General features: G+C 39.7%; 1 protein-coding gene across 2 annotated transcripts in view; it reads left to right on the top strand.

The window, feature by feature from the left end:
• st6gal1 (ST6 beta-galactosamide alpha-2,6-sialyltranferase 1) overlaps window positions 1-24595 on the top strand; it is a 115590-nt gene that overhangs the window by 63223 nt on the left and 27772 nt on the right. For both annotated transcript variants that reach the window (XM_039747378.1, XM_039747379.1), the window contains 2 exons: window positions 16480-16741; window positions 18259-18356. In XM_039747378.1, the coding sequence (XP_039603312.1) occupies window positions 16480-16741; window positions 18259-18356 (360 nt within the window). The remainder of the gene's footprint in view (window positions 1-16479; window positions 16742-18258; window positions 18357-24595) is intronic.

Consider the following 24595-nt stretch of genomic DNA (forward strand, 5'->3'; position numbering starts at 1 on the left):
CAGTAGGTGTATGCTTCCATTTGTTGTTAAGCTATGTTTTTAAGCTCTATTGTGACATCTAGTGGTCACAAGCCTATGTACTTAATTTTATATAATTCCTTTCTTCAAACACACCAGAACAATATTGTTTACAAAACACAAACAATAAAAAGAATGTTAGACTAATTTAGAAAATTAAAATGAACACCAGTGTATCTGAAGAACAAGAGAAAATGTATGATTTCAGTAATGGTTTTAACAGTAATACCTATGAACACATCAGAGGGCAAACAGCAAAGAAGGGTTACTGCGCCAGACAGGCCTCATTTATTGTTGAAATAATCTGTAATAATGTGCTGGGGAAACATAATGAAAACAATTGACAGGCTCTTTATGGATCTGGTAGCCTTTTTTTTTTTTGTAAATTGCATCGGTCACAAAATTCACACAATATCTGCATCCAAGGTCAGACTGTCAGATACTGGGGGATATAGGTTTTTATGGAGAGTCTTGGGAAAGGAACTAAAATATGTTTCAAATATTCATGTGAGACGTACTTTGAGGATGAGATTCTCCTCCTTACAAATAGTCCCTCTGTGAGGAGAATGCTGGTTAAAGCCATGACATAATAATGGATAGTATTCCAGAAAAAAAAATTAAACAGGAAGTTTGAAATGTTTTGATGTGCAGTTGTATAAGTTATATGCAGATATTTAAAATAATTTAATCAAATGATTCAGCAGGTGTAATTGAGAAGATAAACAAAGGTTGACATGTACACCACTACGTGCACAATAATTTTTCTCCTTGTGCACTAGTTTACCTCCCACATCCAAAGGACAGATATGTTAGCATAATTGATGATTGTATGTTGGCCCCTTGTGAGTAAGTATGGGTGTGTGAGAATGTGCAGGCTATTTGATGAACCAACACTCAGTCCTTGATTGGTCCTCTTTGTGTTTGGCATTGTTAGGCTCTTGAGCCAACAACCCTAAAATGGACGTTTGAGGATTTTATGTTACATTGTTATTTTCATATGAGAATCTGTTGTAACTTGAAACAACTCTTAACTAATTGCTACTCCTGCTTGTGGAAGAGTGACACCAGAAATATTGAGAGCATTGGGAATCCACAGCAAAACGATTTGATCTTTTTACACTATCCAGCAGGTAATTATAATATTAAAGAGATAAGCTCCCAGAGATTTTTCCTTAAGTAATGCTGTTGACTGGAGTATTTGCTTTCCTGTTGCCAGTTGACCTGATCTTAATTATAATTTTAATGGACATTGTATTACTGTGATATATTACAATTGAAACTGCTTTGTTTTAGTATGTGCTTAGTGTAGTTTATGTTCATGAATGTTAGTGGTGTATAGTGGTGTATGGACTTGCCATTGCATTAAATAACAAAAATATAACAAGCAACTCTGAGCCTATCAATGAAGAATGCTATGCAATAATAAAAGTGAATGAAAACATGACAGAATATTCCTTATAAAAGGATGAGTGGTTGGTTTGGACTCTTAGTTTCATAGGTGAAAGAAAAAACCAAGAGCTGCAGAGAAATATTACAGCCTAGAATGCTTTTGAGAATTAATTATTCAAAGGCTGGAGAGAGAGTACTGGGACTTTTTTAAGCATCTGTGATAAAGTGAGACGGAGTTTTTACATTTAGCTGAAGATCCCACAGTGATGAGCAAACATCTACAGTATGCATGACATTGAAGTAAAGAAGTCAGGAGGCTTGCATATGATGTATGTGCATTCAGATGCTCCTGTCAAATAAAGTGCACTGTAACATCTTTCAAATCAGTATCTCCATGTCAGAATGTACTGAGCACAACACCAGACAACTGCTGCTAAGAACTGTGTTGGCCATCATAGTCAACTGATGGAATACAAGTGGGGATGTGATAGCAAAAACAGAAAAAGAGTAACTGCAAACAAAGTGTTTCCAAGTTTCAGACAGAAAATGAAATGTCAAAATTCAAAAAAGGTCAGTTAAAATTAGTAAAGTTAAGCATGGTTATAATACAGACTCGAGTCTCAAAGATCTCAAGGTTGATTTATGGAAGGTTTCCACTAGAAATTGTAAGCAAACAAATGTTTTCTTGAAATAAATCCTTCTTTCTATGATAATCATTTTTATTATTATGATGTTTACAATTTTAGTTGGAGTGATTTGTTTTGCTGTTGTCTTTAGGGAAGGAGATGCCATCACAACAGCAAATGCCATCATATTGTGATTTTTGGAAGACTTTATATTAATTCATCAGAAGTTAGTTGGCAAATTGCCAGTTAAATTAAATTATTGGAAGGAAGGCTTAGTAAAAAAATATTGCAGTAAGAGATGGTCTGTGTTAAGATGTTAAAATGACAGGCTACATTATTCGTTACACTTTTACTTCATGTCTGCACTCTGCAAAAACTTTATATGTGTTCATATCTGTTGCTGAAACTCAAAATATATATATATATATAGTTACAACTATTTATTAAATTAGGAATGTCTTGCCAGTAGTTTGCATTACTATACTTGCTTTCACAAGGTACTGTGAAGTACTTAATCCCAAGTTTTAAGATAATCAGAATGCATACTGTTTCAAAGCAAGTGAGACGCATTTTACATATTGTTCAGAAGATAACTCTATAGATGGAGCAAAAAGAGGTTTACTCTGTCTTTTATGGACACATCTGAGAGTTTCCTTCAATCCTGGCTCTATTAAAGCATGGCATGCTTTTCTTATTTTTAATCAAATGACCCTCTTTTAAGCTTAAACAGAAATTACACTGAAATTATTCTGTTAAAATGAAAAATAAATAAGGGAAGTCTCCATAAACAAAAGCTAAAATAAAAAATGGTTAAAACCTCATAAAACTAAACTGAAAATGAAATGAGAAGTGAAAATAGTTAAGAAATTAAACCTTTTTAAAATTATTTTGAAACCGAACATGACCAAAATAAGCACATGGATTAGGAAGTAGGTAATAGTGTATGAAGTGTCAAATATAGTCACTCCCAGCAATGCTTTGTGAATGTACTTATTTATTTAAGAAGTATTCAGGACAAATGATTTTTGGGACAAGAAACAATCTCACTTTTGCTGTTTCAGCAGTGGGTTTGATTTCATCATTTAATTATGAAAACTAATATCATCTCTAAAACATACTGAGCCCAGCATCTTGCTCACTTTTTCAGTAATGCAAAAATCACTTACAATTTTCTGGGGGAGCATGGTTTGATACTTCTGTCTCACAGCTCCAAAATCCAGGTTTTGAATCCTGTCCTTGAAGTTGCCGGTGTTGTCTGCACATTCTTCTTTTTTTTGTGTGCTTGTACTTAGATTTTCCTTACAAAACCTAAAGACGTACCTGTAACATTAACTTTAAACTCTAAACTGTCTCAGGTATTAATTAGTGAATGTGCACCATCCAGGACTGGAATCTTGCCTTTTTTCCATTTCTGCTGTGATAGCCACAGGCTTATTTTCTGTCCATTAAGGACAGCACCTTGCTTTTTCTTTTTTTAATCCTTTAGAGATGCTGCGATTGGGTTACCGATTACCGATTTCATGTTACTTGATCAGCTGATTCTGATATCGATTCCATTTTTTTTCTTTACACTTTAAAAAATGTTTTATACTAATCTCCTGCCAGAGGCAGATTAAGGTGGTCATGGGCCCCTATGCTACTCTTTGTGTGGGCCCCTTGTTGCAGAGGATATAGACAGCCCCACTTACTTACAATACTTTACCAGAAAAACAAATATTTAATGCCACGTGTAATAGCATACTGGAAATATTACATAGCCAAAATGCACCCACTCGGGGTGCACTAGCATAAACAAACATCCACAGAAATACCTTGACAGTCTTTACTATAAATAGCAACTCCACAGATAAAAGGCATTAACTGTGGATCTGTAAGTTAATAACCGCTTTTAGCTTTCTAAACCAACAGGTGCAATAATGGCAGTAGCATAGAGGTCACACGATATTACTGAGGCAAAATCACACATATCAAATAAAACAAGACCAATAAAAATACAATACAGTAACACAAAGTAATAACACAACAGCATCACAATCAAACGGCAAATATGCATTTTCCTACCTTTAGAAGATTTTCTTCCTTGTTTTCCTGAAAGAGAAGTCCTTGATGAGGCTGGTGTGATATATGGCCGGCAGTTTATCCCGGCCAATACCTCCAAGCTGCCAGATGGAGCGCTCCCTGCAACATGGAGGTGCCTCGAATTCCAGCAGGGCATCATGGACCTTGGAGTTTTAATTTACAGCCCTGCTGGATAACGAGGGGGGGGGAGGGGGGCGCTGCAGGGAGGCTCAGGGACTTGTATTTTCTGTATAGCTGAAGAAAAGAAGGAGTTTTCATCTAACTCGGAAGTGCTGTGAAATCACATGGACTGAGGGATAGAAACACTTCCGGGTCATGGACTATAAAAGGACTGTGGGAGATCCCAGCAGGCAAGCTGACTTGGGAGGAAGGTTGTCGAAGTGCCTGGGAGCGGAGGATTGTATTATTGTATTGATTATTGATTGTTTATTGTGTATAGTGGAGGTGGAGGTGCTTTGTGCACATTACGGAAATATTAAATTAATTTCTTGGACTTTTGTCTGGTGTCTGACGTGTTGTCTGAGGGTGCAAGGGGACAATAGCACCCCCTATCTGTCACACTGGTAAAATCCAGTTTGTGCAAAATATCACTATCGGTGGACATCAGAGACAGGTAATTCAGTCTGTTTTGGCCCATTGTGGATCTCAGTCTGTTTTTAACTAGTCCCAGTTTTGAAAATGAACGCTCCACGCTAGCATTCGTTACAGGCAAAGTCATAAATATCCGGAGTGCTATATCAACATTTGTAAAAACGGACCATAATTTTCTTCTTTGTATAAGTTGCAGCAGTGACCTTGCTGAGATGTTCTTGTTTTCTTTAATTAATTCTCTGAATTGTCTAACTTCGTCCGCAAAATCTTCCTCCAGATCACCCGCATATTTCTTCTGAAGATAAGCCACTCCAGTTCAAAGATCTTCTATAGTGATGGAGGGAATATTGTTCAAAAATCCAAACGTCTGCTCAGTGTCTTTGTAGGAGTGATACCTCCGATCCAGTTCAGCAACGAGTCGGTCTGTGATGGCGATAAAAACTATTGTTTTGAATTTGTCTCGGCCTGATCGTTTACACTCAGATTTAGTAGTTTCATCTGCTTGTTTTTTCCTTTTTCTGTGCCTCTGTGTGTCCACTTTGTAGTGTTGGAACACAGCTGGTGACATGTTCTTTGTACCACTCTCAAAGTTGTCAAAATCATCTTGCAGGCCGACTACATAATTCCTCAGTGAGCTAATGAGATCAACAGCGTTACATAAATCCAAATCAGCTACCTGCAGGGCAGTGCTAGTCTTGTAAAAATGTTGCAGTATGCTTTGCCACATGCTACACAAAAAGGAAATGTCTAGTTTTTCCATCTTTGTGTAGAGTGTCCTGGCTTCATCCTGAGCAGTAAGGGTTTGGTTCGGGTCATCAGCTAACTTTTGCAGTGACTAACGTAGTTCTGATGCAATGCTTTTATTGCTAGTCCGTGTGCAGACCATCTAGTGTCTGAAAAGCCTTTCAAAGCCTCTATCCTGTGGATCAGCATTTTGCTGCTGACTGGATGAAGATTTGACAGCCTTGAAATATTCAGTCAATTTAGGGAATTTCTTTGGCATTTCTTAGTTACACTGTCCTTTCAGTTGTTGTGCTTTTCATTTTTGTGCTCCGCCATCATATTTTCTTTCGCCATTTTGCCGATATGCTGTCCAGTTACCCAGAATAACACAGTGGTGTGGTATGAACTCAAAACAAAATTAACTTTAACCGGGTCACATTTACCCAATCAGCTGTTTAAATTTAAAATGTTTCTTATTGGCCAATGGGCGTCAGAGAGGCGGTTTTCTTTTAGCAAATTAAAAGAAAAATTAAAAATAGTTTGGCCAGTCCCAGGCCCCTGCACACATGGGGCCCCTAGGCTAAAGTCATTGCCAGCCTGTGCATTAATCTGCACCTGTCTCCTTCATAACTAGATAAATAGTAGTCTTATGTCCTATATTAAAGTGTATTTTTATAATTAAACTTTAAACCACAGATGTTAATTGTTTTTTTCATTAACAAAATGAATTCTGTAGGCTTATTGTTCAGTGACTGTAAAATACTAAAATAAATAAAATGTCCTTAAAATACATACTTCAACTAATAATATTTGTACAAAAATATTTGTCCATAATACATGGCATAAAGAAAGTAAAATGTTTGTCATAATTACGTACATGATGTCATATTGTTTAGTTTTTTTCTGTAATGCACCTATCTGAAACAAATTTGTTTTTTTGAGACAAGTAATTCACTAGAGACATCATAAAGGTATGGGGCAGTCACCTGTATATTATATCCTGGCTGCAAAAGTTTAAATAATTGAACAGAGATGTTCACAAGACTGAGTCCAAAACAGAACTGTCAGAATGGAGGTAAGATGGTGGCTTTAAAGGCCCGTAGAGGAAGTGAAGTCATCTGAGCTGGAACCAGAAGTGACGTCATCCAAGGTGCCAAAACCTGAAGTGACGTCATCCAAGGTGCTTGAACTGGAAGTGACATTATCAAAGGCAACAGAACCGGAAGTTACATTATCAAAGGCACCAGAATCTGGTGGGATTTCCTGGGAATGGTCTGCAAGGAACTGAGAAAGACAGTCACTACATCCCGCCACCACCTGGTCTGATGTGGTATTTCAATTTCTCAAGCCCTTTAGCTGCCTCCTACTCACACGTGTGTGACTATATATTGTGGAACGGGACCCGGAGACAGACAGACGGATAATGGTTTCTCACCCAACACACCCATTTATTATATACAGTATTTACAATGTTTTACGTGCACCCCCAGTGCCTCTAGCACCGATTCCCCAAAGTCCAGGCCTCACAGTCAAATGCCTCTTCTTCTGGCCGCCTCCGTCCTTCTTCCACCCGACTTCCGCCGCTGAATGAAGGGTGGCGGCCCCTTATATAGGAACCCGGATGGGCTCCAGCTGCTTCCCGGCAATCTCCTGCGGACACACCCCCGTGTGGCGGAAGTGCCGGCTGCGCACCCGGAAGCCCTTCGGGTATCCCTGCTCCTCTTCCCATCAGCACTTCCTGGTGTGGCGGAAGTGCTGAGTTCCAGGGTTGTTCAGGCACCGGGCGCCACCTGGTGGTGGCCATGGGTCCCTACAGGGTTGGGCTTCCAAGCCCTCTACCCGCGGCCCCCAACACAATCAGGGTGGTCGCCCCCTCGCGGTCTGGAGGAGGTACAAGCCCTCCTCCGGTCCTCCTGGGCATCCCAGCTGGGCTTCACCCCCAGCCGCATGCAACAGTGCCCCACTGCCAGCGAAGACATGTCGGTCTGAGCGACACATCCTGAGAGGGCAGCACGTCCCCGAAGTGGGTCCTACTACATACCCAGGGTCCATCACGGCACCCTGGGACGCCTCATTTCGGCACCCCTTCCGAGGCCGATGCACCCCTCCAGTCTGCATTGCTCTTGCCTCCACGGTCCCCGCCAGCCGGGGCACCATCCGGTCACCGGTGGAGAGTCCTCCCACGGAGCAGCCCGTTCCAGGAGGGCAGGTTCCCAATGGGGCAGGTCCTACTGCTCATCGGGGCTTCGGTCCTGCAAAGAGACAAAAGGGAGGGCCAGAAGCACTGCCTGGACACCCGCACCGGGCATCCCACCGATCTCTATACCGGTAGCGCTCTCCCCCCCTACCGACAGCCCGCGACTTGCCTGTTTGGCACCTCCGCCGCAGGTTCCATGCCCGTCCGGTCGTCCTTGTCGGGACCGCTCTCACAGGCGGCTCCTCCACCCACCCAGGGGTTTCCCTCTGCCTCCACAGAGGACGGCCCTTCACTGGACGCGCGCACCCAGCGACATGTCCCATCCTATCAGAGGAACCGGCATTCAGCCCTCGGTTCCTCCTTTTCCTCTTGGACGCTCTGACGGTCTGGGTCCGAGCATGGTGAAAGCTCAAATCCAGCCCCGTCTGCGTCCCTGCAGAGCGACAGGAGACTGCTGCGGGCTTGGAGCGCAGGGCGCTAGGACCCAGGGCATTCATCAGCCCCTGTCCTGCCAGCACGTGCGGTCTCACTGTCCTCGTTCCGCGTGCAGCCTGCACCGCTGCGTCCGCTGTTGGAGAATTGCCTACTTGATGCCGGTCATTCTTATTATTGTCACGGCCGTTTTCGGCGAATTCTCCCACATGCTGTACGGGGAGGGCAACACTCACCTTCCCCGCCGTACTCTCCCGGCCAAAAGCTCCAGCATCGCGCCGTTCCTCAGTACCACACAGCGTCTCCAATGACGCGACCACCTTCCCCTTCAGCCTCTCCAACTCGACAGAGAGAGCACGTAGCACCTGTAATAAAGGTGACTCTGCGGGCCGAAGGGACTCCTTCGGCTCGCGCAGAGCCACCGCCGAGAACATGGAGACAGACGTCGGTGGGCTTACCTGTCCATCAGCTGCACTCGTCGTCTGCCTCCTGTGGGCCACTCCCTCTGGCCCAATCGGATCTCGAGACTGACATTCCTTGGTCCCGCCTCTATACAGTCATTGGCGGGCACACACAGAAAACAAGGTAAGTTCGACCCCGCAGGGCCGATTACCGCAGGGCAGGGCACTTACCTCTCGGGTCCTGTCACACCGAGGCCCCTGCTTAGGTGTGGCCTTCTGCGTCGCAACGCCGGCCTGGACGTCCTTCGCGACAGCGCGACTCTCGGAGCCCGCTGCACTCTGGCAACGCCCGTTCTTCTTCCACCGCACCCGGGGAACATGGCCATTCTGCGGACCGTCGGCAGTCCGCGGGGTGAACCGCTCCCGCAGGGTTGTGTACGCACTACTCCCACGGCGAGTGTGTGGGGTCCTCACAGTCAAATGCCTCTTCTCCTGGCCGCCTCCAGTCCTCTCTCCAGCTCCGTCCTTCTTCCACCCAACTTCCACCACTGAATGAAGGGGGAGGCGGCCCCTTATATAGGAACCCAGATGGGCTCCAGCTGCTTCCCGGCAATCTCCTGCGGACACACCCCCGTGTGGCGGAAGTGCCGGCTGCGCACCGGGAAGCCCTTCGGGTATCCCTGCTCCTCTTCCCCCCAGCACTTCCTGGTGTGGCGGAAGTGCTGAGGTCCAGGGTTGTTTAGGCACCTGGGCGCTGCCCCCAACACAACCAGGGCGGTCGCCCCCTCGCGGTCTGGAGGAGGTACAAGCCCTCCTCCGGTCCTCCTGGGCGTCCCGGCTGGGCTCCACCCCCAGCCGCATGCGACTATATATATATATATATATATATATATATATATATATATATATATATATATATATATATACACACACACACAGGTGGAATCACATTGTAACGAAATTCATGGGACCATAAGAATAATTCATTGTAATGGAAATTTCTTTGTAGCGAATGTAGGGAAAATACACTGTTGTGACTGGAGTCTCTGACGATTTGCCATCTCTAACAGCAGTGGTACAAGGACAGCTCCGTAGCTGTTCTGCTGCATCTGTTAAGCAATGGCAGAGCACCTGGTTGACCTATGAAGGACCATGCTTACTGTGTAACTTGCTTGTCACACAATGTTTACAACATTTAACACTGGGGCTTTGACCTCCTCTTCTTCGTACTCTCCTGGTTTGCCACAGTGGTGATTTTGAGCTGTTGGTGTTCTTCTAATCTAAAGCAGGATGATTATCATGTTGCAGCTCAGTCTCATGTCCTTGATTGCTGAGTAACAGCTCCTATTTTGAATGAACTCTTGAGACTGTACCTGCCTTCTCAATATAGTAATAATGTACCTGCATTTTCCTTGGAAACCTGGAGATACCTTCCTGTCTCTAATGCAACTCTGTGACCCAAGCTTGACAATTCCTGTATAAAAAATGGCACTTCTTAAACTGAAAAAAATATTTTATTTGATGTAGTGATAGATAAAACTTCTATAGAAATACAGGTATGAAAACAGAATGAAAGTGAGACGATAGGTGTAACTTTTTTTCAGTGTAAACTGATGCTGTTTCTCACTTTTTTTTTTCATTGCAACAAAAACTTTGAGAAACACTATGAAACTTGAACAGTACAGTATCCACACACAACACAACTACCCATGTGATTCCTTCAGCTACGTGTATGATGTTGCGCTTACACTCTTGCCAAGACTGCCTAAGACTGTAAATTTTGAAACAGACTCACTTTCTTTTGGTCTAGCAAGAAAGAGACTGCCTGTTACAGGGTTCCTGAGACTCTGTGAAAGTATAGGCACGGAATTAAGTGTTTTTTGCATCACATTTTCGGTGGCCATTTTTGTTGAAAAAACATTTGCTATTCTGAAATTTACATTTTTTAAAAATAAAATCTGTTAAACCCAATTCCAATAAAAAGTATTCATTATTCTGAAAATTTTGTTACTTCTGTATTCACTATAACAGGATTTGACCTGTATATTCAGTATACTGTACAGGTGGTCACCAAGTTATGGACATCCAACCTACAACTTACGAACGGAGGAGCAGCTGTGACACATGCGCGTAGTGTAGTGTCCCTCGGGCGGCTTTCGTTGGCAAGTGGTGACCTGTGGTCCATAGTCACTAGGGCCACAGCTATCGCTTGTGTGCAGGATGGAGGCTTGATGGGGCGGTTTGCTGCCCGCCCACCATGCTGCCGCAGCTACTGCTCCTGACTGGACACAGGCTGGATGGAGCGGAGGGGGGGTTTCACCCTCGCCACCTCCGTTCATTCTCAATAGCAAGCCTGCATGTACTGTTACGCACATAGCAGGAAAAGTTGTCTCTTGTCAGTACATCAGACGTGCAGACAACAGGTGCCTTCCTGCTATGATAGACTGTATAGTGCTGTGCAGAAGAGCTCATCTTAACCTTTTGTCTTCACCCTTCAAGAATGACTCTGAAACACAAATCTGATGCAAATGCTGGTGATACGGTAAAAAATGGAAAAACCATCACCATTGAAAGTAAAGTAGAAACAATAAAAATGTCAGAGAGAGGGGAAACTCCATCATTCATTGGCAGAGCTCTTGGTTACAGTCAGTCAACAATAGCATTTATTAAAATAATGTACCTGTTCTGACTTACATACAAATTCAGCTTAAGTACAAACCTACAGTCCCTATCTTGTACGTAACCCGGGGACTGCCTGTATATCTTTCACAATCAGTTAAATGACATTAATTAAATGCTGCTTAAATGTAAATATACATGCACTTATACATTTTAATCATTTTAAATAATTGATTGGATTACAGTTTTTTGCTGTTAAAATATACATTTACAGTACTATATTACATCTTGCCTGAAGAAAGGGCCTGAGTTGCCTCGAAATCTTGCATTAGGGGTGGGTGGTATGATCAAAGTTCTATATCACGGTATTTTTCAAAATTATACCAATTTCACGGTATTCTACGGTATTTTTTTCCCATGCATAAGTAGATGTTAACCACATTTTCCACTGCAATTACTGCAGTAGACTGGCTAAGAATAAGCTATTCCACTGTCATGAGCATTGTACATTGTACAAAAAAAGCATTTTAATGTGCATACAAGTATTAATACAGGTTTGCATGGCCCCATAAAGTGATAGTTTTTTAAGGGGGTGGCACTAATGAAGAGAAAGAATCACATTGCATGACAGATGCAGTCAAAATATAGAACCTTTTTATTGAACAAATTTTGCAAAAACTTAAGCTATAATTTTGACAACATATTTTTCGCTATCCATAGAGGCATTTAGACTAAGTTAAATATCCAGAGGTGCTTGTCAAATGTTGTATTGCACTGAACATGTCTTAGAAAAGGAATAAATAGTAGATATTTTTTGTAAACCAACTACACTTTCTGTTAATGTTAACAATCTCTGTCCACTGACACGTTAAAGTGACTTTTTAAACAACTTTACCATCATTAAACTGCATAATATTTAAACTAATAAATAATAACAATAAAATAATACTGCAACTTCCAGTAATAATACTATTACTTCAAAACTTCAAGCCCAGGTACCTTACACAATATTCACCAAAATAAAATAAAACAAGTGCAACTTGGTGATGACATCTTTACCAACTAAACCATCATTAAGCAAATTACATTAATATGGACCTTGCTTCATGCTAAGCTATATACATAAATAATAAAACTGCAACTTGCATTTATAATGCTATTTGTGGTATAGTGGGTCCGCGGCTTAAAAAAAAAGGTCTGTTTTCAAATCCAGTTAACCATGGGCGCGATTGCATGACCAATGAGGTGATTAGGGCGAGTCGCACCCGATCGTTCTCTGTTGCTTCATCGGCTTACTGAGGCATGTGAATAAGGCGCCGCGCCGATGGAGATGTATATGTATGGGCCGGCAGGATAGGGGGAAGCAAAAAAGAAAAGACAGAACACAAGGAAGTTAAAGAAGGGAAAAGGCAGTCATGGGAGATGATTCAGACACCAGGAAGGTGAAGGCAGCACGAGCTGGGGCTCCGTGAGGGAGCGCAGGCTGAGGCGATCTAGGGACTGGTTCATCCCACTGACTAAGTGTGTAGAGTGGGGCGAACGAAATGTAAGACCTTCCAATGGATCTGAGGGGCAACTGAGTGAGCACGAAGGAAGACGGGAAGTGTGCCGATCTCGGATGGTCTGGATGTGCAGTGTGGCAGCAGCCAAGACAGGAGTTGGCAGAAAGCAGTTCGTGCTGTAAAGGCTCCGCCAGCAACGCCTGTAAAGGGTGAGCACTTGGACACAGAAGGTGGTGTGCTGCGATCGGGCGAGGAGAGAGATTGCATTTTAACTTCTATTTTAACGGATTTATTTATTATGGATTTTATCCCCAAGTTTCACTGGTTTTATGGATTTGCTATTTATTTGGGTACTGTATTTTTCTCAACACTGCACAATGGACACTTTTGGTTTAAATTGTGACTGTTTTTAACAAAAGCACTTGAGCACTTTCCACCATCCCCTGACTTCAAGGAGATTTCTCAGCTCATCTCGGTCATAACTATCGATGGTGTTGGTTCAACAGATTCCCATGTGGGAAGAGGGAGTCTGTAGGGAACCGGCATCGTCACACTATTACATAGTAACCAGGTACATTACACAGTATTGAAAAAAAAATAAAACAAGTACAACTTGACTTGCAGTATTGTCCAGTAGTATAGAAACAGTATTCACACATTTGAACATAATGGTCCACATCCAAACTTTTAAAACCAAAGTATCTTCAGACAACAGACACGGCACCTTTTTTCGTCAAAAGTTCTTCTGTGTCATCATGTTCAAATTTATCGTCTGCTACAGCTTCCATTTAGGAATGTTCTCTGTCCGTTTTCACTGCTCAATACCTCTACTAACGCATGTACTCTGCTGCATTCCTGTTTAGCGGTGCAGCAGTGAAAAAGGATTCCCCCTTAAACAGGTTCCTGCTGCGCTATGTTCTAAACGTTGTTTAGGCTATTTAAACCGGTGTTCCGGTGTAAGAAAAATCCATATCATAACAAAAATAAAAAATGGTTTTTGGTTTGAACCGGTATACCGCCCAGCACTAGCTTGCATATTGTAATCTTTTTATTTAGCCAATAAAAGGTGTCATTTTGCTTGACTGCAGTGCTATATTAATAAAGGTGTTTTTTTTCTTGTGTGTATCAACTAGACATTTATAATTCTTGAGGTATAATTATAAAATATGGTTTAAACCATATTTAAACAATCGTATAACACTCCCTGGAATACCTCCAGATGTGTTGCAATATGCGTAATATAGTTATGCTTTAAAATCTAAAAATAAAAAAAGGACAAAAGCCAAATAAGTCAACAAAAAGACGAACCACCGCTTACTGTAAGCATACATGAGATGCTTGATTGGTTGGTGTCAGACAGCAACATATATATGTTGTGACAGATGGGGGACACCACTCAACCCCAATCTTTGGACACAACTGACGCAAACAGTCACAGGGTAAACTACAATGATTTTATTTGTTTGTATACCTTACATATCACTCTATATACAGGGATGATGTGTCCTTCTGCTTTCCTCCCAACTCTTCTTTCTCCTCAAATGTGTTGACCACTGCCTCCTGACTCATGTCTGGCTCCTTTTAACCCACACCCTGGAAGTACTTCCAGTGTTTGGGCAAAGTCCACCCAAAGGTTTTCAGGGTCAGGTGGAAGTGTCATAAAATAGGGATGATTGATCCCTGTAGCTGTACCTGGCGGCATCCACAATACCCAGCCCGGCTGTTCCCCGGGACTACAATTCCCAGCCTGCCCTGCGCTTTGGAAAATTGGAGTAACTACATATGGATGCTACCATCTAGCATGTTGGGGGAGTATATACTCTGAACCTTCTAAGCCAACCGACCCTTCAATAATTCTGGCCTCCCTTCCAGATAAGGTATCAATTCCCAGCATGAGTCCATTCCTTTTAAGGGACCACATTTCTTTCTGAATGGAGTGACAGACAATCCCATATGGCACTTACAATATATTATATAATATTTAAATAATGCTTAGTAAAATATTATTATTATTATTATTATTAGTTTGTGTATAATTGTTTGGAAAATATTCACCGGTCCTCACATGTTAAGAAACACTTTTAAGCAAAACTATATACAGGCTAAATCCCGTTATAGCAAATACGGAAGTAGTGAAATTTTCAGAATAACCCGGACAAAATCATCAACGAATCTCGTTTTAATGAAATGTAAATCTCTGTATAACAAACGTTTTTTCGACCAAAAATGGCCACTGAAGGTAATAATGCAATGCAACTAATACTTAATGCTGCTCCTATACATTCTGCAGTGAGCCTTGTGAAATCTGCAATAGGTTGTCTCAAAGAGAAAGACACTCTGTTGCAAAATTTCTGGTCTCAGGCAGTCTTGGTAAGGCTCTGTGAGCATGTAAGCATGACATCACACACATAGCCAAATTCTGAGTCAGTGTTCCATTGAGAATTCACGTGGGTAGTTGTGTGCGAATACTGTACTGCTCGAATTTCATAGCAGTTCTCAGTTTTCTTTGAGATGAACAAAAAAAAGTGAGAAGTGGAGTCACTTTATGCTGAAAGAAAAATGAACATGTAAGCACGACATCACACACATAGCCAAATTCTGAGTCAGTGTTCCATTGAGAATCCATGTGGGTAGTTGTGTGCGAATACTGTACTGCTCGAATTTCATAGCAGTTCTCAAGGTTTTCTTTGAGATGAACAAAAAAAAGTGAGAAGTGGTGTCACTTAATGCTGGAAGAAAAATGAACAATCCTGGAAAAAGCTGATTTTAGAATTAAGAAAAATGACATGGTGAAAGCATTTTGGAATCGAGCCTTCATCTTCATCTAACTAGTCATTTTCATTCTGTATTTTCATACCTGCGTTTCTATTAAAAAAAGTTACATCTAAAGTCTCCTTTTCATTCTGTATTCATACCTATATTTCTGTTAAAAAAGTTACATCTAATGTGACATTTTCATTCTTTTTTTTCATACCTGTATTTCTATATAAAAAGTTATATCTTACATCTCATTTTCAAATAAAATATTTTTTGCAGTTTTTAGAGGTGCACAAGAGACATGAGGATGAGTCCAAGATTTCAAGCAAAATACAGGTACTTAATTGCTGTATAGTGAAGGCAGGCACAGTCTCAAGACTTCATTCAGAATAGGAGCTATTAGGAGCTGCGGCATGGGCAATTGTCCTGCTTTAGCTCCCATCTTCAGATTAGAAGAGCATCAGTGGCTTGGAATCACAGATGCGGTCTGGAGAAGAAAGATCAGGAGAGAGTGAGAAAGTGCAGATCAAAGCCCAGTGTTAAATGTTAAACATTGTGCGATAAACACAGTATGCAGATACCCTGATTCTACAGAGGAAAACCAGTTGCTTTTCCATTGGTTTGCTTTTTAACAGACACAGCAGAGTAGCTATCGGAGCTGTCCTTGCGCCGCTGCCATTAAACATGGCGAATCATTGGTGGCCCTGGTCATAATACTATACGCCTTTTCCCCATATTCGTTATAACAAAATTTCCATTATAATGAAATATCTTTATGATCCTGTGAGTTTCGTTATAACAGGATTCCACCTGTACTTTATGGCTGTTTTATCTTTGTCTCTGATTTTGAGCACTGTATGAGATGCTACCTGTTTAGAGGGATGACAGCTTCTCAAAAGCTGTTTTTAGATCAACAAGATAGGCCATTTTTATATCCTATTGACAGAAGGGCTGTGGATTAATTATAGTTGTGGCTGTGCTACTACATAAGCTACATAAGTTTTTTGCAGAAAGGTAAGTAGTGGAAAATTGGACATTAAGTGAAGTTAATTAATCTTGTGGTGTTTGTGAGTCTCCTTTTCAAATTACCTTTGTTTATATAAGAAAATCTTATGAATCTCTTTTCTTTCTATTTCCTCTTTTAGGCCATGAATAAGTATGGTGTCAATTTTGAGAGCAAAAAGAGCAAGTCTGGAGTGCGCCAGAGTGGTATGGCTCTTCTTTGTGAATTGAAGGAATATGTGAGGGTGGAAATGCTGACTCTGGATTTGCATCCTTTCTCTGGCTTCAACTGGAGCAACCTGCTGCCCAAACGCAATTTGTCAGCAGAACTTGGTTCTCTCAAAACCTGTGCAGTAGTGTCTTCAGCTGGTTCTTTAAAGAGATCTGGACTGGGCAAAGAAATTGGTAAGCAAACTGAGATTAGTTTGGAAATAGGTTAGAGGAATAACAAGTGCAGTAAGTAAAATGTGAAACCCAGGGAGCTCAAACAGAGTAAGAAGAAAAGTGGTATAGAGTGTTGAGTGACCAAGAGGAGTTGTATTGGTAGTGATTCTAGGGAAAGTTATATTAACATTATATTTAGAAAAACTATTCTATTTATAAACAGATTTATTAAGGTTTTTACCATTATTTGTGGCAACTGTTAGAATGATGTTATACTGTATATTCAGGCTTCAACAATACTATCTAAATATAATAATAAATGCTATGAGGAATACATATAAACCTATGCAGAACTTTAGCCTATATGGTAAAACAAATCTGTCCACAAACCATTAACATTTTACATATAAATATAGCAAAAATGTGGTGTCAGAGGATATGTTGTAAAGTTAAATAGCATTTATTTGAGGCCTTTTCTACCATCATGTCGTGTAAGACTGTGATAAAGTTATCTAGAAATTCAGAGTAATTCATGAGCATGAAGCACATTCAATTGGGATGCAGCTTTTCCATAGAATATTCACATCAACCCGTGTAAATTAGTCAAGAGTCCTGTCTTAAATTCAAAACCTTGATCCCTTCATGTGCTTCATGTTCATTCACTAGAATGATTTACTGGAAGAATTTATTTAATAATGATCTAGCAATGAATACAAATATTTTGGATACTGTGAACATATAACTGGGATACCTGACATTTGGATTATGTAACATGAGTTACTTTCATTTTTTAATGAACATTTTAGTATTGCATTCCTTTGTTTTAGCAAAAAACTTTTTTTTTATCTCCCTTCTCCATAAAAGCATCACATTAAACTTTTAGTTTAATCAGTTTAGTTTATGGAGTATGTAAAATTACATGTGGGAAATAAAAAGAAAATCAAAAGATGTTTCCAGACAATAAAGTAATATAAATAACTACATATCTTACTACATAGGGATTTGAAAATTCAAATAAATAGGATAGTAAGATCAGAAGAGTCTGTCATTAAGGGAGATCTGAAGTGGTTAATGCTTAAATTAGGGTCAGTCTTTTCCCTATAGTGGAAAACCAGTTTTATTAGATTTTTTACTGGAAGGGAAAAACAACTTAGAAAACAGAGCTGTAGTAAGCAATGGCCCACACAGATATCAGAGATCTGTTATTTTTTAGCACTTAGCTAATTTAAGCAGATTAAAATCCTGCAGCTCTTTTGAGACATATCTGAAACAAGATAATTTGAACAGTAGCAGAACAAGAGTATTTGTCAGTTCAGTACACTTTAAGAAAACATTTTATATGAAATGATAAAAGATAATACAGTATTCTAAACTGAACAATATATTTGTGAGGAAGTGATCAAGAAAGTTGCTCCAGTATATAGGGCGGATGGAAATCTTCTACTGACTTTCTCTGTCAGGAGTGTCTTATTACCTTCTACTTTGCAAGATCAATGTATGCCTGAACCTATAAATCTGCTTCTTAATATCTTTGGCAGATACCCATGATGCTGTGCTTCGATTTAATGCCGCTCCCATCAAGGGCTATGAAAAAGATGTTGGGATTAAGACAACAATACGACTCATTAACTCTCAGGTGAGTAGGTGGAATAGGCTTTCAAGATCAAGGATTCTTTGCTGCATAGTTGTTCCTGTTTAAAATTTTGAACTACTGAAGTATATTGCAATGGGTATAAAGCATAAACCAGGACTGCTCAAGACTTATTGTTCCATTACAGTGCAGAAAGCCAGTCATTTATATGATATCTATCCATGGTAAGCATTTACATGTGCAGTGATATACACAAAAAGATTTACATTCTTAAACTTTATTTACCCGTACACCTTGGTCAGTGCCTCCTAAACTTACCTTTGATTTTTTTTCCCAGGTCATTCTGAAAGTGTTCTGGTCTGAACACACAATGCACTGCTTATTTCATTAATCAGTTTCACATGTTTTTTTACATTGTGTGGTGACTATGTAATGTGTGTGAGAAATCATGACTCCTATTTTGTTTATAAAGCTTAATCAACAAGTTTTAGCAATCTCCTAACAGTTTGAGTAGATTACAGTACACTTATCAGAAACTCCAATTCTTCATCCAGCTGTACACCAAGCCCAGCCATTATGGCGAGTACCTTATGAAAAACTTTGCAAGTAAAGGTAGATTTCACTGGTGCAAGTTTTTTGCTATTTCAAGGATATTAGTAAGAATAATCTTTCTAATCCTGCTCTATCTGTTGACATATCTGTCCTTGATAGTTGCATTTTATATTGTCTTTTATAATGTAAATAAAGAAAGATAACAGGTCTTTAATTAGATGTAGAACACTTTTATTTTTATCCAGATGGAAAAGAGAAAATCCTACCAACTGGTGTCTTGACTCTTGCAGCAACCACTGCTGGAAAACTCAGAGGCACAGAGGCAACTGAATATGCAGTTGTGGGATGTTATGCCATTCCTGCCAAATGGCATGACAGAGTTGCTTGTGATTGGCAGGCAGAGTTTTGTGTTTCCAGTTGTTGTAATCCGTGGCTTCTCAAAGGCACTCTGTGGTTAAGGTCAGGAAAAAAGTTAGGCTAAGGCTGCCACAACATTCATAAGGACCGTTTTGAATACAGTAGCTGTGCATGTGGTCTGGCATTGTCCTACAGTAGTGTTAGGCTGCCTTTCTTTGTTCAACATTGCCCTCCCTTCCCCTGCTGGAATTGTCCTACATTATTGTCAGGTTGCATTGTCTCCAATAGGGAATGATGATTTGCTTTGTAATCCCCTATAATACTCAGTGTGTCCATAATGATGTTGATCTATATCTGGCTTGTATAATGAAAATCAGCCCTCAACATTAACATTGATTCCACTTCATGGTTCAGTTTCTGGAACACAGGCATCAGCATACTCTTCTCCTGTTTTTTTCTTCTCCACACTGGCTGATATATTTGTGTGGAACAGGCTAAAGTACAACTGTTCTGTGAAGAGGAATAGATTACACTGAAACTAGTAAATGGCATTCATTGTGACCCAGTCCAGTCATGTGTGATGGCTATGATCTGGTTGTCTTGTTCCAAGACCAGCAGCTTTAGCTGGTTACTCACTCTTCTGTCACTGAGGTGGGCATTGTGTTTGCTAGCAGTATCAGCAGAAGTACAGATGGCATATCTATAAGTGATCTTTCAAATAAACAGGTCTGATGTGTTGATCATGCTCAGATGTGGTCACTCTAGGACAACCAGAACTTGAATCGTCATGCATTATGTTAGTCTGCTGAAATCTTGTCAGGACATAGTGGAGTCACTTTATTCATGGTGTCAGTTCTGGCACGGCATGCCTACCTTTAGCATGCCAAAGCTGCTCTCCTTTGTTTATGGTGACATTCGAGCCATCATAGAACACATAGAAAATGGATTAAGTGTAACTTTTTTCTTGCTGCTTACTAAGCTTTCACTAAAGCCTTTTTAAGGTTACCTAATCAGGTAGTGTTTTGCCTGGACCTTACTTGTTTCAAAGTGTGCCTAATGAGTTTGCTTAACATTACAATGCCACACTGTAGCAGCTATAATGATAGTCAGAGGGTTAACGCAAATTGGTTATGTTTTGTGAAATTACTTGAGCTATAACTATAGTTTTCTCATTACAGAAAATTTGTTTTTCCCATGACTTTATTTAAATAAATAATATTTTCTGCTGGACTCCGTCAGTCAACTAACCACTTCCATTAAATTAATCTTTGAGTATAAGAACAATAGTGGGATTTAAGTTGCACTTTATGGTAAACTTTCTAAAGAATATTTTGCAGACAAAAGAACATTATTCGCAAGATAAATATCTAGTTAGAGAAGCACAAATGTTTCCAATGTTACAAAGTGTGGCTTCAGTGGTCAGTACAGTCCAATTTGTTGAAATGAGCAAAGAAAAATAAAATATCAATATGTTACCTAAGTCTGGCCCTCTCTGTAAAGGTACTGAAACCAGTCGTGACTATAAATGAGTAACAGTGGGCGTTATCTGCAGTTGCAGTTGATATACAAGGAAATAGCATTCTCCAATGCGTTCCACGAGAAAGGCTTTTAAGACAGTGGCAAGAAAAAAACTCCTGATCACTATCTCCATCCACTGTTTGTTTTAGTGCCTTGCCAGCAAGCCTTCACCTTAACTGACCATATCTTCCGTGTGGAAACACTTAATGATCCACTTTACAGGTATACTTAAAAAGCATACTAATAAGTATCTTTTAAAGGATTAAATCTCCAAGGTGTACCTGTCTCTTGAGGAGAAAGATCTTCCTGTCACAGTTAGGATATCCTTCCTGCCTACTGCCATCTTAAAGGTGTGTCTTTACCATCCTTGGTTACCTTATTCCTACACTTGTACTCTAAGAAATATCTCAGAGGCTTCATTCTCAGTGACAGGTTGTGTCATGTCAGTCATCCGGTCCCAGCATCACTAGCATGTACAGTAGAGGTACTTTCAATTGCCATTATACTGTAGATTTTAGTTCTTTCACCAGCATCTGTTAATTCTTATCCTTAACTCTGTGCCACCTTTACACTTGAAAACATCTTGGAACTATAATTCCATTTTTTAAAAGCACAAATATGACTGTGTGGTCATTTAAAATGTTTACAATATACTGCCCATTGTTTTACATTAATTTGATTCACCATTTCAATCATAGATAAGAGCACACCAACATGCAAAATATTTTGAAGGCTGCAGTTTCCAGGATTTTATTTGAAAAGTGCATTGAAATTTTGTTGTAAAAATAAGGATACCTTTCCAGGCCCTGCAGTCATGCTACTCTCAGCAGATTTTTAAATTTTCATTTGCAACACACAAAATTGTACTAAAGCATGCACTGAGAGTGTTGCTTCCTATTCTGATCTACAGCAGCTGATCTGGTTTGAGGCTAAGGACGATTAGCATGTGCTTATCCATGAGTTCAAAAAAGATTGTTTAGTTTCCTGTTATAAATTATAATTTTAACTTACAGTTCAAAACAAAGGATTACCAGTCCACTTTAGATGACAAAAAGGCAATGAGCATCTCAAAATATGCATTACTCCTTAAAAATGAGTATGTCAGTTTAAGGTTGAAATGAAAATGATATTTTGTTGTGGTATTATTTCTGAGGAAATTTCTGTGAAGATTTTGATGACACCCATTTACCCCATGTGTGAATTGAATGGGAATTATCATATTACTTTTGTGCCTTGAGCAAAACTCCTAACACCTACCTTAGTTAAGCCATTTTTGTACCAGTAAAACATCACAAGAGTGAATTCCAGTTAGTTGCATTTGTGTCATGTTGCATTGTTTTATTGCCAGATCTACAATAAGACAAGACCTACAAAGAGTTACATGTACTATTGTGCTAATTACTTGTATATTCATTTAAGTTAAGTTTATGGTTTCATAATGCATTATATTTATTATTAATGCTGGAATGAGGTTAAGAATCAAAGGCTCAGTTCCTTCCATGAGTGATATTTCTTTAACAGCTGCACTATAATGAGTATATAACATACCTTGGAATGGTGCCCACCTCAAAATAGAATTGTATCCTATAGTTATACATAAAAAATATCATAACCAGTGTTAATGTAACCCTTAACAATTGTATATTCTTTGAAGCTGTGCAGTGCAATAAGTGGCACCTAAAATGGTCTACAAATAAAGGAGGAAAACCAACACTGACAGGGTGAGACGAAGCAGCCAGACGTCCAAGTTCCCAGCCGTTACATCACTTGAGTCCATGTCATTCATTCACAAGATGCATTAATATATCCTTGGCTAAAATTTTTGTAGTGGTTTAAAACAAGAAGTATTAATAAGTTAGAACTACTAAGAGTTTTTTGTAACAATATGCTAGCTACTTATACAGTACGTGCAGTCATGTGAAAAAGTCAGTACACCCCATAGAAATTGTTGACGTTTTGAGGTATATATGAACAAGCAAACAATAGATCTTCATGCAAACAGTGCCCACAGGTAACGGTGACATACTTAAAAAAATGATGCATTAAATTCACATGGTGCATATATTCTAATAATCTAGATTTTAACCTCCTTAGCATTAGACCTGAGCATCACTGGGGCAGTAAAAACAGTGCTAAAAGCGTTAGTCCCGAGCGTCACTTGGGCAACTATATAGATGCGTCTCACATAACCATTACACCTGAGGATTAAAAAAGTGCCAATAGTGTTAGTGTTGAGCATTGTTCTGGAAACAATATAGCTATGCCTTGCACAACAGTCAGATGCGGCTTCTCCTAGCCTCATAATAACGTCTTGTAAGAAACATTTTTCAGCTGCCCAGGTGTTGCATGCTCTTGACAGTGATACGTGCAGTGATGATGAAGTGAATCTGTCCTCAGTCAGTGAAACTGAAATGGACAGTGATATCGAAAGTGATTCTGATGAATCCAAAAGTGACTCTAATGTGAATCGCACATGTGCAGTGTGCCATTCTAAAGCTCATCAGTCTGGAAAGAAAATATGCAAGGAATCACGCTACTGTTGTCCCAACTGTGATGATGGATTGTGTATTTCACTGTCCTTCAAGACATACCACACAAACTACACATTTTGGCAGTATATATGTTATTAGAATTATTTGTATTATTATTATTTTTATTAGTTATTACTATTATTTGTATAATTATCATACTTTCTACACTTCTTTCTTTTTAGAAAGGTCAGATTTAATAAATATGTAATTTTTGAAGCCAAAATATACACTTTTTACATGATTTTGTGAGAAAAAAATGTGATGCTAAGGAGGATAAAAAATACAGATTTGTCAAATGGAAAAAGTAAGTACACTCTGTAATTTATCACCACTTTAAATCCATAAAATTTAAATCAAGTGTTTCAGATTATGTGCCAATGATTAGAACCTCCTTAGGAAGTATGCAGGTGGGACCTGTCTTAGTTAAACAACAAATATCTAGTGAGTGGTGCTTTCTTTGCCATTGATGTGTGTGGTGTCTTCATGTCAAGATCAAAAGTGCTCTCTAATGCCCTAAAATAGAAGGTCATGGATGCCTATGAGTCTACCAAGGGATTTAAAAAGATTGACAAATTATTTGAAATCTATCATTCCACTGTAAGGAAAGTCATTCATAAGTGGTGTAAATTTCAAATAACTGTTAATTTGTCCGGGACTGGCTGGTCCAGCAAATTCAGCACAAGAGCTGACAATTAAGATACTAAAAGAAGTATCCAAGAACTCCAAAATTTAATTGCAAGATGTACAGGTATCTCTTGTAAAAGTGTCAAAGTGCATGCATCTACAATCAGAAAGAGATTTGAGAAATTTGAACTGCATGCAATTTGTGCCTTTGCTGTCTAAAAAAGAACATTAGAACAAGACTCTAGCTTGTTATTGTAAATTCAGACCTCCTGAAAAAATGTGCTCTGGACAGATGAATTGAAGATAGAGTTGTTTGGCCACAATAACTGTAGATATGTTTGGTGCAAACCAAAGACAGCATTTCAGGAGAAGAACCTCATACCATATATAAAATATGGCGATGGAAGTTTTATGGTTTGCGGTTGCTTTGCTGCCTCAGGGCGCTGTCATCAAGTCAAGAATGATTTCTGCATCTTATCAAAGTGTACTTGAGGAGAATCTAAGGCCATCTATCTGAAAGATGAAGCTCAGCTGGAAATGGGTCATACAACATGATAATGATCTGAAGCACCCTAGCAAATACACCAAGAAATGACTCAGAAAGAAGAAATTGAGGGCTATGAACTAGCCAAGTCAAATTTCTGCTTTTAGTTCAATTGAAATGTTGTGATATGAAATGGGCATCTTGCAACCAAAGGAATT

This window comes from Polypterus senegalus, chromosome 3 (assembly GCF_016835505.1).
Source record: "Polypterus senegalus isolate Bchr_013 chromosome 3, ASM1683550v1, whole genome shotgun sequence".
Classification (NCBI taxonomy): Eukaryota; Metazoa; Chordata; class Cladistia; order Polypteriformes; family Polypteridae; genus Polypterus; species Polypterus senegalus.